We start from the raw sequence: 13367 nt of genomic DNA, 5'->3' as shown, positions 1-13367 counted from the left end.
TCTCTCTCTCTCTCTCTCTCTCTCTCTCTCTCTCTCTCTCTCTCTCTGGGTGTCTCTTTTTCAAGATAGGGTTTCTCTATTTAATACACGCCGTCCTGAAACTCACTCTGTAGACCAGGCTGTCCTTAAACTCAGAGATCCTCCTGCCTGTGTCTCCCAAGTTCTAGGATTAAAAGTGTGCTTATGTTTCATTTTCTTGCCTCACCCTGCCTCTCTCATTTCCCCGGCCCTTTTTGCTACTAGTATTACTGAGTGCCCTAGATGCTGATTTTTATGCAGTTTGTTTATGGTAAGCTTTTTAACAGTTGAGGTGTATCTCCTAGAGAAGTGCTTGAAATTTTCATTTTTCTCCAATGGATTTAAACTTCACTTTTGTTTACTATAAATCATTAAAAAAAAGTTGAAACACAAAAATTTTCAAGGAGAATTCCTTCTTTTCTTTGTTTTCTTTTTAAGGAACCACAGCAGTGCCTACCTGTTCCTGTTGTGAGTCCTTTCTTCCTCTTGCTTCCCCACTGAATGCCCAGTTCCTGGCCATACTCATCCCCATACCAGACCAGAAGCTCACAACCTGGTCTGATGACCCGGCAAGTTCGATAGAAGATCTGTCTGTGGTACTGAAAGGCCACCAGGTTCTGCTCCTCATCATCCCGGGCACAGTTCACATACCTAGAGACAAAAGGAAGGTTCCTATCTGCATCTAGCCCCTTAATCATGCTTCATACCTCCATGCTCCTATGTTTTCACTCTCCCACTCTCTTTTCAAAGAACCCTATGTTCTCACCTATCTCTTTCATAATGTTATGTACATCCTAGTTCCAAGTCCTGCCACTCTGCCCCAGAGCCCTTTCTTTCCCCAAGAGCCCAGCTTTCACAGCTGTTTCAGACTTCTAACATTACTGGTGACAAAGCAGTGACTGTCTCTTTCTCTAAACTCTAAATCTCCCAGTTTATACCTTAGAGCTTGGCACCAGTCATGTACTCTGTTTCTAGAGTCTCACATTTCATCCTACACTGACTCCCAGTTTGTTTGAAAGTTCTCCCTGCTACCTGCCCAGTTTACCATAGAACCCGAGAGGTCTCTTAGCGGGACAACACAGAAAATAGGGCTAAAGATATGGCTCAGTTGGAGGAATGCCCGCCCATATTCACAAAACACAGGGCTCCAACCCCAGCACCACATAATACTGGATATGGTGGTGCATGCCTATAATCTGGAAATGCGGTCAGAGAGATAACAAATTTAATTAATCCTCTACTACATAGGGAGTTTAAGGAGAACCTATGTTACTTTGTCTTAAAAGGAAAGACAACAGAAAAACAGTAGTTTAATTAGATTTTCTATCTTCTAATCAAATAAGACTCACTCACAGAAAAAGGCTGGGGCACACAGTATCCGAACCTACATCCTTCCAGAACCCAGTACAGATGTCTTTGAAGCTAAGGACATTTCCTGCCCTCACAGACGGAATGTCCTTAGTTATTTCAGCACTGTGTATTTCTCAAAAAAAAAAAAAAATAGAAGACTTACAGCCAAACTTTCCTATAGTAAAATATCTGTAACATGTCTCTTGTAAGGACACACGTTGTATGATCTGCTCAAGTAATCAAATCTGTTTTCTGAACTGGAACACAAAATAAATGCTTCATAAATATTGAATAAATTATAAACCCAGTGTTTTCAATGAATGTAAGCTCATTAAAGTTTGCTCAGTATTCCAATTTTGCTGAGCAGATTTGTGCTTTGATAAAAGCTAATGATAGTATTAGTAACTTATTTTTTTCCTGACTGTTAACAAAATGAAAAAATACTGTGCACAGAAGAGAAAAGCATAGTATGAGAACCATAAAGGGTGTCATGATGAAAGAGAAAGGGATAGGTTTTGTGGGTGACAGCCTTTCTTGGAGCCCAGAGGTCTGACGGCCTTACCTCATCCAGTTGGCTTGGGACTCATCCTGCCCATCCACATACTCATAGCAGTTTCTCCCCTTGGTGATCTGAGTTTCAGAAAAAAAGATGCGTTAAGGCTCCGGGATGACAACAGTGATATTATGTCACTCCACCCCCATCAGTGCTTCCTGAGCTTTGGACTCTGCCACTTAACAGGGCTCCACATGATGCTTTGGATCTTGTGCACATCTGTTCTCTTTGTCTCTGTGCCACCGTATTCCTACTCACCCTCAGATCCTGAATCAGGACCTCCGTGATTGTACAAAGACCATCAGTACATAAAATTAGGCATGTGGTGTGTGTTTGTACCATCAGTACATAAAATTAGGCATGTGGCCCCTGTCCATGTCTTAGTATCTCATACCAGAAGCACAGGAAGGAAGTGGAGAGACTGAGGATGCATTTCTCACCAGCCAGGAGTAGCCACTGTTGGCTGCCTCTTCATCGTCTGTGATCTGGCCTTTATAGGGGCCAAAGTGCAGGCCCACGGGCAGGTCAGATGCTTCATTCCATACTCCAAGTCCAGCCTCAGGGATGCCGGATGGACCAATTCTCAGTCCAGGGGGCAGACTGAGGACTGAGTGGTTAGGATGCCCCCCATCCACTTCACTGTCTTTTATAAATATAGGAAGCCCATGGTTGGGACAACTGTTGATGAAGAAATTCTGGCACTTCTCGCAATCTAAGATAAGAACAGCAGGGATTAGGGGAGGTGTATGAACATTCCCAGATCTAAAGGTCTTCAGAAAGACCATGGCACCCATGTCACTTCCTCTCAATTTGAACCTAAGTCACTTAGTTTAACCAAATTTAATGCCCATGTTTAATAGACGGACGTCCTGGGTGACCAGGAGCATGGCAGGGGGAAGACAGAGGGGGCGCACATGCAATCCTAAAACCACATTTTCCTTTTTACAGCATGAGCCTAAATACCCAGTGGGAGTGGTCCTGACCCTCCCCAGGGAGGGGTCAGCGCTTGGCAGGCTAGGATGACATTAACAGTCACTACAGTAGATATAATCTAAACTCCAAATGACCAGATGAATCATACCAGGACATAGCAGCCTTCTACATGAGAAGGTCTTGATGGACACTTACAGAGGTAGTCATCGTCCTGGGGCTCGCCGACCTCTTCATAGGCAAGGTCCTTCCTCTCTCGCAGACTGTACATCTTCACTTCAGCCTTCTTTCTCCTTGGTTCTGGGTTGGAGGACAAAGGAGAGTAAAAGTTTGTGGACCTGGAGCATTTATCCCTGTTTCTTCAGAAAATCTAAAATTTGGGTCTAGAGAGAAGATGGGTTAAAGCACTTGCTGCTCTTGTTTAGAACCCAGGTTTGGTTACCAGCACCCACACAGTGGTAGCTCTAGGTAATCAAACACTCTCTTCCAGTCTCTGCAGGAATAAGACATGTAAATGACACACATACACATATAAAAATAAATCTTTAAAAACTAAAATTTATTTTTAAAAAATTTAAAGGAAAATGTGAAATTTATTGCCATAAAATTATCTTTTACCATTCTATATACTCTGATTCCACTTTATCTTTCTGTTTAAAGAAGCTAAGTTTCTGTCTTCAACTGACTACAGATGCCTAATCTAATTTTTTGGGGGCGTTTCAAGACAGGGTTTTTCTGTGTGTAGCTTTGGCTGTGCTGGATCTTGCTCTGTAGACCAGGCTGGCCTTGAACTCACAGAGACCCGTCTGCCTCTGCCTCCTGAGTGCTGGGATTAAAGGCGTGCACCACCACCACCAAGTGCCTAATCCAATTTTAATTTCTGACTTTTCAGGTTTAATTTCTACATGCCCACATTTTTCTACTAAAAAACGTTTATTCACATATTGATTCATTTAGAAAATATTTATTGAGGGCACGCTAAAGATTAGGCATTGAACAAAGCCTGGGCACACAGCATTGAGAGAATTTGGTTCCTATTGCCACAGAGAAGATTAATTGGATATTGCTGTGGAATAATCCTTCTGTACAGTATTAAAATGTGTTTCTCTCATTGTTAATAAAAAGCTGACTGATCAACAGGCAGGATTTTTGGGGCAGAGAGAATGCTGCTAAGAAGAAGGGCAGAGCCAAAGGAGTCACCATCCAGACACGAAGAAGAAACAGGAGGTGCAATATGAAAGAGAGGTAACATCATGTGACAGATTGTCACTAATATAAATTATTAATTTATATTAATTAATATAAATTATATTGATATAAATTAATTTATATAATATATTATATTAATATAAATGGGTAAATTTAAGTTGCAAGAGCTAACTAGTAACAAGCCTGAGCCATTAACCAAGGATTTATAATTACTATTAAGTCTCCAGGTTGGTTATCTGGGAACTGGTTGATGGGAAAGAAAAGTCTGCATACAGATACTTTGCCTGGATCAGATATTTTATGTTTCACTTGCTGTTTTAAAGCATCACAGGAGTTACTATAGCTTTATTTCCACACATTAACACTCAGAAGGTCACAGATTACTGCTGTGGGATAATGTTCTTGTATACACTATAAATATTTGTCACTCATCTTAGTTTAATAAAATGCTTATTGGTCAGTAGCCAGGCAGGAAGTATAGGAGGGGAAACCAGGCTAGGAGAATTCTGTGAAGACGAAAGGCAGAGTCAGTCACCAGCCAGATGCAGAGGAAGGAAGATGAGAATATCTTACTGATAAATGGTACCAAGCCATGTGCTAAACATAGATAAGAATTATGGGTTAATTTAAGTTGTAAGACTTAGTTAATAATAAGCTTGAGCTAACAGGCCTAACAGTTTATAACTGATATAAGCATCTGTGTGTTTCTTTGGGACTGAATGGCTACAGGACCAGGCAGGACAGAAACTTCCATTTCCATATTGCCCAAGCCCTGGTACCTCCTTGTGAATAACAGCCCAAGTGTATGCCTTTAAAATCAATGTCCTGACACAGTGTTTAATAGCATTCCCACTCCCAAAGCTTAGACAAGACCAAGCTCAGAACTATCTGAAGTTTCCTATACAGACTGTTCTAGACCATTCTCATCAACCTTCCTAGGTAACCTAGAGAGATTAAAGTTCCTAAATTATTTACTCTTACTTGGTTTTTGTCCAGAGTGCTGTCCAGAGGCATTTCCTTCTCCAGAAGAAGACACTAGTTTCTGGGCAAGTTCTGAACCACTTGTATCCAGCAAATTTTCTATTCCAGGCACTTTCTTCACATTAGATTCACTACTTAATGGCATTCCAGGCACTTCCTTTAATTAGAGGCACATATAAAAACACAACAGGCATTTCTGTAGCTCTTTATGACTTTCCACATATTTTCAGGTGTTACTTTAGTTAATATGTGAAAAATCCTTGGACACGTGTGAACTGTCTGAATAAGAAAGAGAAAAAGAAGAACCTAAATGGGCTGCAAATCTAGGGCAAGAGGCCATATCCTAGGCTCTCTCCGTTCAGGCTTCTTTCAGGCTGGAGGGAGGGATACTTGGGAAGGCTAGCTGGAAAGCCAACAAAGTTGGTGAATGAAGAGATTAAGTCTTACAGAGAGAAATAGGGCATAAAGCAGGAGATACTTGATGAGATGTGAAATGTAGAAAACGAAGGAAAGGTAAAACAGGCCTGTAAAGGGAAGTGACAGCAGAAGCATAACTCTGGGAATAGAGTGAAGAGAGGCTCAGCAAAAATGTACTTATACAACTAAGTGATGCTGAAATTGCAAAGTGGTGTGTTGGAAGTAGCTGACTCTGGAATTAGGTTGTTTGAGACAGGGTCTCATTTTGTAGGGTGGCCTCAAACTCACAGGATTCCTCCTACCTCAGCCACGCAAGTGTTTGAACCACAGATCTGAGCCATCATGCTTAGGTTGACTCTAGAATTAGATTAATTAGGGCTGGAGAGATGGCTCAGTGGTTAAGAGCATTGCCTGCTCTTCCAAAGGTCCTGAGTTCAATTCCCAGCAATCACATGATGGCTCACAACCATCTGTAATGAGGTTTGGTGCCCTCTTCTGGCCTTCAGGCATACACACAGAGAGAACATTATACACATAATAAATAAATAAATATTAAAGAAAGAAAAAAGAATTAGTTAGTTCTTGCACTAAATTTTCCAGAAAATTCACTAATTTTCTCAATCATAAATGTGTATACACACTAATTGTTCATTTTAAAGATTTATTTTTATTTCCGTGTGTGTGTGTGTGTGTATGTGGAGTGTGAAGTTCTGTCAGGATCAGAAAAAGGCATTCAATCTCTTGGAGTTGGAGCTAATCGCAGCTTTGAACTGCCCTGTTAGAAACAAAGCGCAGGACCTCTGCAAGAACAAGAAATGCTATTAACACTGAGCTTTCTCTCCAGACTCCATGATGCTAATTCTTTTTTTTTTTTTTTTTTTAGTTTTTCCGAGACAGGGTTTCTCTGTAGCTTTGGAGCCTGTCCTGGAACTAGCTCTTGTAGACCAGGCTGGCCTCGAACTCACAGAGATCCGCCTGCCTCTGCCTCCCGAGTGCTGGGATTAAAGGCGTGCGCCACCACCGCCCGGCAATGCTAATTCTTTTTGTGATACTGAATAGAACATGTGCAATTGAATACAATATTAATATGAGATTAATGGCTTTTCTGATAATTTTTCCCGCAGATGACATTTTGACGGAATAATGTCTACCTTATATGGAAGTCTTACATCATTTTCTCTTTCAGGACTCACTATATCACTGTGTACCCATGGCAGACCTGGGACTCCTTATGTAGACTAAGCTGGCATCAAACTCACAGGAGTCCTTCTGACACCGTTTCCCACATAATTATGGGCATGCACCACCATACCTGATTAAGTCATTTTCTTTTTTTTTTAAATTTGTTTTTATTTTCTGTGGATTCTTGTTATGTCTATGTGAGGGTGTTAGATCCCCTAGAACTGGGGTTACAGACAGTTTTGAACTGCCATGATGATGCTGGGATTGAACCTGGGATCTCTGGAAGAGCAGGCGATGCTCTTAACCACTGAACCATCTTTCCAGCCCCTTAAGTCATTTTTTAAATTTGTGTACCTCTTGCTGCCAAACTTCAATATTCTTAGGGCTGAGAGCTGCTCTTTCTTATCAGAATGAGTCTCTATGAGAAGAGGATCACATCCCCTTTATCTGTGGCATCCAAAGTAAAATCCTCTTCATATCTGTAAACTCCCCTTAGAGTATATTTGTGTATTTCCCATTTGACATAGCACTAAAAAACTGAGGTAGAAGCACTGAGGTGTGTGCCGTGAAATGGCTAACACTATGACTTTACTAAGTTGTAAAGAGCTTGTGCATGCTTTAGAGAAAGAATTCTGAAATTGACTGCATCCCTACTTGCTATGATTTTAGGCATTATTACTGGACATTTCAATTCCTTATCTATAAAGTAGTTATAACTTACTCCCTGTCTCAAAGGGTTTGCTAATTTAAAATGTTTACAATCTGAAATATTGTGAAAATAAAACAAGTCCAGTTGCTATTGTTGACGTTCTTATTGATTTAAATGATGACTAGAGCAAATGCAGAGGAGACTAGGAAGCAGCAGTTCCCAGGGTGCTCTAAGCCTCTTCTCTTATCTGTGCTTTCTTGTGTGTAGGATTTGGAGAGGACTTACCTTCTGCTGTTTGGTGTGCTTCACTCGGAAAGGCACCCAAGGAGGACTAACTGAAAAGTGATGAGAAATCACTGTTTTGGTTTTGATGCTTATTTTTACATGTGGGATACTCAGCAAGAACAGAGAATTCTGAATAATTGAATGAAGACTTCAAGAAGGACCCATGGGTGATATGGAAATTGGTTTAGAAATATTATTAACCCTATTTTCTACTGGGGGCATTGCTGATTTTTTTTTAAGTTTATTCAAAAGTAGACAAAACTCGTCTTCTCTTTGTGTTCATAAGATATCTATTGCATTTATGTTCAAGTAAATAAGTCGATAGACCTGAGAAGGAGAAGAAAAAAAACTAAATAAAGCAGAACAAGAAGAAATTAAGTACACATAAAAAAGTCATGCAGTCAAAGGACATTTTCAGTATCATTCTCAACAGTGAAAAGTTGGAAATCTTCCTCTATGGTTACAGCAGGCATCAAAGATTCCCATTCTTGCTATCTCTCCTTAACATAATACCAACAGTCCTGGTTAGAATAAGTAGGTTAAAAAAAGAAAGAAAAAAAGAGAGAAATACAAGTCAAAGCCAGGTGCCTTTAATCCCACTCGGGAGGCAGAGGCCAGCCTGATCTACAAAGTTCTAGGAGATTCAGGGCTGTTACACAGAGAAACCCTCCCTCGAAAAGAAAAAACAAAAAACAAGTTGTCAGGTGGTGGTGGTGCACACCTTTAATCTCAGCAGAGGCAGGCAGATCTCTGTGGTTTCAAGGCCAGTCCAATCTACAAAGTAAGTTCCAGGACAGACTCCAGAGCTACACAGAGAAACCCTGTCTTGAAAAACCAAAACAAAAACAAAAAAAAAAAAAGAGAGAAAGAAATAAAAAATAAAACAAGGAAGAAATACAAGTCATCTTAACTTGAAAAGAAAGAAGTAATCTTATAAATTACATTGTCTTTTATACAGAAATCCCTTAAGGTTCCACTAAGAATTGAAGGATATAAAATAAACACTTAAAAATCAGTTGTGTTTTTATACATGCACAATAACAATAAACAATCCAGGGAGGAAAAAATTTAAAGGCACATCTAAAAGGTTAAAAAAATAAAATATTTAGTCATAAATTTAGCCAAGGACTTAAAATATTTGGACACCAAAAATAATAAAACATTACTAAAAGAAATTAAAGACTCAAATAAACAGAAAAATAGCCTGTGTTCATGGCTTATAAAACAATATTACAAAAGTTTCTATTACCTCAAATGACCTACAGATTAAATGTATTCATTACCAAAATGCCAATGTCATATTTTGCTGAATTAAGAAATATCAAAATTGGGGGCTAGAGAGATGGCTCAGAAGTTAAGAGCACTGATTGCTCTTCCAGAGGTCTCAAGTTCAATTCCCAGCAACCACACCAGATCTCATTGCAGATGGTTATGAGTCACCATGTGGTTGCTGGGAATTGAACTCAGGACCTTTGGAAGAGCAGGCAATGCTCTTAACCCCTGAGCCATCTCTCCAGCCCAAAATCTTTTTTTTTTTAAAGAAAATATCAAAGTTAATATAGGATCTTAAGGGAATCAGAACAGCCCAGGGTATCATGAAAAAGAACAAAGCTTAAGATGACTCAACGTGGGTTTAAGAACCACACTCAAGGCATGATACTCTCTATAAAATCATTAGAAGAAAACTAGACAAAAATCTTCATAACATGCCGGGCGGTGGTGGCGCAAGCCTTTAATCCCAGTACTCGGGAGGCAAAGGTAGGTGAATCTCTGTGAGTTCGAGGCCAGCCTGGTCTACAGAGCTAGTTCCAGGACAACCTCTAAAGCTACAGAGAAACCCTGTCTCAGAAAAAAAAATCTTCATAACATTGGAAACATAACTGATTTCCTGGATATAATACCAAAAACAGAAACAGAAACAAAGATTACATTAATCTTAACATCAAACGAAACAACTGAATGAAAAGATAACCTAATGACTTGAAGAAAGTATTTGCAAAGACTATATATAATAAGGGGTTAATTTCTAGACTACATAAAGGACTCCTACAACTCAATAACCACAGAATCAACACAAAATAACCTAAAAATAGATGATTAGATTCGTTTGTTTTTCCCAAATCAACTATTTTTATATATAAGTTCTATTTCCTAATATTATATTTGGAAGTTAATTACAATAAGGTGACCCTGGGAGTGGCCCCATGATGACATTAGTTCTTTCCTAGGTAGGAAGAGATTCTTCTCACTTCTACCAGCCACGAACACACAGAGTTCATGTGAACATACAACGAAGATCCCCTACACTCACAGAAGGAAGTCCTTGTTGAAACCTGACCAGGGTGGCCCCCTCATGTTGGATTTCTGGCCTCCAGAACAGCAAGAAATATATTTCTGTTTAAAAACTTAGTTAGTGCCTGATGGTTTGTCATGCAGCTTCCGCTGATTAATTAATACAATGACAAAAGGATTTGAACACACACTTCTACAGATACCTAATAGGTCAACAAGCATAGAGAAAGGTGATCAACACAACTGATCATTGGGGAAAGGAAAATTAAAATCCCAGTGACATATCTTTACTCTTCAGGATGCTTACTTATTAAAAAAAAAAAACTCACAAGAAGTAATAGCAAGGATGAGGACAAACATAAAATGGTGCAGCTCTCATAAATCGTAAGTCCCTCCAAAATTAAAGTAGAATTACTTTATGATTCAATCTGATTTCTTTATGTACATATAAAAAGTGAAAAGATCTTGAACATTCTCACATCCATGGTCATATTAACATTATTCATAATGAGCAAGAAATAGACTAGACACTAGGTCAGGAGCTTGTGCTAACTTTCTGGGTTTGACATTTCTTATTGACGCCCAGATTTGTATATATTTCATGCTTATTGTATATATAAATAGTACACGATTTTCAGATATTTTAAAATGTATAGGGATAGCTTCTTACTATATTTTGCCTTGCATCTTGTTTGTTTGCTGACCTTTGAGTCTTGGGCGGGGGAACCCAGTTTTCAGAAGCTAATTCTGAGACAATTCTGAAACCTAAATCTGGCCTGGTTTCAAATGGGTACCTCTATCCTCCTGACCCCTCACCTTGCTGCTTGGGTGTCCATTCTTCATCAGAATCCTCACTGTCTTCTATCTGGGGCCTGATGGCTTGCCTTTGGTAACACATGAAAGCTGGTTTAGGGGCTTTGAGACCTGAAAAGAAGCAAAACGTTTCTCTTAAAAAGGAAGCAGGCCCTAGAGGAAGGAACAAAAGAAACAACACAAGGCCAGGTGGGCTCTGGATTCACACACACACACACACACACACACACACACACACACACACACGTGTCCTCTAAGCTTGTCTCCATGGGAATTGGAGACTTGCATTTTACCTAGGCAGATCTCAAGACTTCTCGTTACCTATAGAAACCAGCATTTTATAATTCTTTTTCACGTTCCTATAGCGAATTTTCTCCCACTCTCCCATCTCTGCCCATTCTTCTTTGGAGAAGTATATGGAAATATCTTTGAACTCATCTTTGACCTGGAAGAAAAAATAAGAACAAAAAACAGAACGTGCAGGGCAGAGCATGGGGCCCTGGGGTGGTCTCAGCGATCAAATTTTCTTGCCATTCCCAGAAGCTCGTTTAAGCAAACGCTGGATGTTACTGCTGATAAAGCAGTTGCTGACCAGCCTTTTAGCCTCTCACATATCAGGACACCATCCTGTCACAGGAAAACCAGTGCGGTGGTGCAGGCCAGGAGTCTGTGGTCCTTCTGCACATACACTGCATGATACTTCCGGCTCTAGGACAACCTTGTACCTTGGGCTTCCACTCGAGTCTCGCTGCATCTCCCTCCTGACTATTCTCTTCCAGTTTGTGGGTGCTCATGGTTCAAGACATTTCCCTGGGGAGGTCCAGGCTCCTGTGGTCCTACGAATGGAGAGTAACCAAGACTCATAGGCAAGTAGGGAGGCCCAGGAGCACAACGGAACTGTCTGCAGGCAGGAATCCATGCAAGCCAACACAGCTGGTTTTTGTTTGTTTGAGCCTCTGTGGTCTAGGAAGGCACAGTGGATCTAGTCTGAGCCTTAAACCCAGGAGCCGATCCCACTTCCGGGTTAGGGCCTGTGTTAGCAAGTGGAGGATTCCCCTCCGCACGTGCGGAATGGGGTTCCAGTTCCTCCCCTGCCATCAGGGCAGAGCACTTACACCTCTCTCTGACATGCTGGGTCTGGAAGACCTGTTTTCATGTCAGTGGACTCAGAATCCTGGGGACAAGGAGTTGGAGTCCCTCTGAGATCTGAGGACCCTCTGGCTGAAATTTTTAGTTTAGAGTACCTCAGGTTTAGGGAATTGGGATCTGTAGGCAGGAGGAGTCTCTTGGGCTGTGAGAGACAAGGTGTGGGGACTTTCAGACTGAGGAGATTCGACAGGCTTGTATCAAGAAGATTTGGGGTTTGTCATGTCGAAGGTATTTGGGGTCTTGCTGGGTAAGAGCATTTAGGATTTTGGAAACAAATCTTTTGTTTTGTTGCTTTGGTTTGTTTTTGTTTTTGTTTTTTTTGAGACAGGGTTTCTCTGTGGCTTTGGCGCCTATCCTGGAACTAGCTCTTGTAGACCAGGCTGGCCTCGAACTCACAGAGAAATGGAAACGATTCTTAAGGAGAGACAGGTCATCGGTACTGAGGGTGTTGGGGTCTCTGGGGCTCGGGAGAGTTCAGGGTTCCTGTCTGGAAACTTGGTCTCTCTGTGGAGAGCAACCCAGGTTCCTCAGGCGGAGGGTGGGTTGGTTCCGCGCAGGTGCATTTGGGACTAAACCAAAGGGCACTGTGCATATGTGCGTGAGTAAAGCTGAGGTGTCCGTACGTGTGTGCATGAGTCTGTGTGAAGCTAAGGTGTGTGTGCGCGTGCTTGTTTGTGTAACGCTAAAGAGTGTGTGTGAGTGTGCGTGCGTGTGGAGTATGTGTGTACGTGAATGCGTGTGTGAAGCTGAGGTGTACGTATGTGAGTGCATGAACCTAAGGTGTCCACGTGCGTGTGTATGAAGCTGAGCTGTTTGCGGGCGCATGTGTGGAGCTGGGGTGTTCGTGTGTGTGTGCGTGTGTGTGTGTGTGTGTGTGTGAGGAGCTGAGGTGTCCGCGCGTGTGTGTGTGAAGCTGAGGTGTCCGCGCGCGTGTCACGCAGAGGGGACTCTGACTTAGGGACGCCGAGGGCGCGGGGTCTCACGCTGAACCCAGAAGTCGCCGTCCCTGTGCTGCAGCCCCGGACTCCGTCACCCGCGCTCCCGCCGCCGTCCGCCCGCCGCGGGACTCCGAGGCTGACTGAAGGAATTGGCGCAGCCGGCCGAGGGCGGGAACGGGGAGGGCGGGGCTCTGCCTGTCAGTCACGGGCTTCCCTCAGGCTGCCCCGCCCCGACCGGGGCCCAGCGCCTCTGCGCGCGTAGAGCGGGGCTCAGCGCGCAGGCGCGGTCTCAAAGAGTGGGGGCGCAGCGCGCAGGCGCGGTCTCATCCTCTGAGCTTCTAGAGTGGGGCCCAGCGCGCAGGCGCAGTCTCATCCTCTGCGCGCATAGAGCGGGGCCTAGCGCGCAGGCGCGGTCTCGTCCCTGCAGGTTGCTGTTTTCTCTTGCCGCTCGTTTTTGGTTTTGGTTTGTTTTTGCCGGGCTAGGTTCCCCTGAGCTGTGTCCAGGCTACAAAGCGTCCTGAGCGCTCAGGTCTCTCTAGCGTGGGTTTCTTTCCCTCAGTCTCCGGCTGGGGCTGAACACCGGGAAGCCATCGTTGTTCTT

General features: G+C 42.4%; 1 protein-coding gene across 1 annotated transcript in view; it reads right to left on the bottom strand.

Annotated features, from left to right (window-relative positions):
- Positions 1-11485, bottom strand: part of LOC101982521 (histone-lysine N-methyltransferase PRDM9-like) — a 23752-nt gene extending 12267 nt beyond the window's left edge. The window contains exons 1-9 of the mRNA XM_013352266.1: positions 11405-11485; positions 11001-11124; positions 10683-10790; positions 7575-7624; positions 5042-5198; positions 3050-3151; positions 2362-2633; positions 1931-1998; positions 476-669 (exon numbers count right to left, since the gene is read on the bottom strand). Coding sequence (XP_013207720.2) covers positions 476-669; positions 1931-1998; positions 2362-2633; positions 3050-3151; positions 5042-5198; positions 7575-7624; positions 10683-10790; positions 11001-11124; positions 11405-11473 — 1144 coding nt within the window. The 5' untranslated portion in view covers positions 11474-11485. The remainder of the gene's footprint in view (positions 1-475; positions 670-1930; positions 1999-2361; positions 2634-3049; positions 3152-5041; positions 5199-7574; positions 7625-10682; positions 10791-11000; positions 11125-11404) is intronic.
- Between the last annotated feature and the right edge of the window lie 1882 nt (positions 11486-13367).

The sequence above is a fragment of the Microtus ochrogaster genome, linkage group LG9 (genome assembly GCF_000317375.1).
Source record: "Microtus ochrogaster isolate Prairie Vole_2 linkage group LG9, MicOch1.0, whole genome shotgun sequence".
In the NCBI taxonomy this organism is placed as follows: Eukaryota; Metazoa; Chordata; class Mammalia; order Rodentia; family Cricetidae; genus Microtus; species Microtus ochrogaster.
Note: the sequence above shows the minus strand (reverse complement) of the source record. Positions and strands in the feature narration are given on the sequence as shown.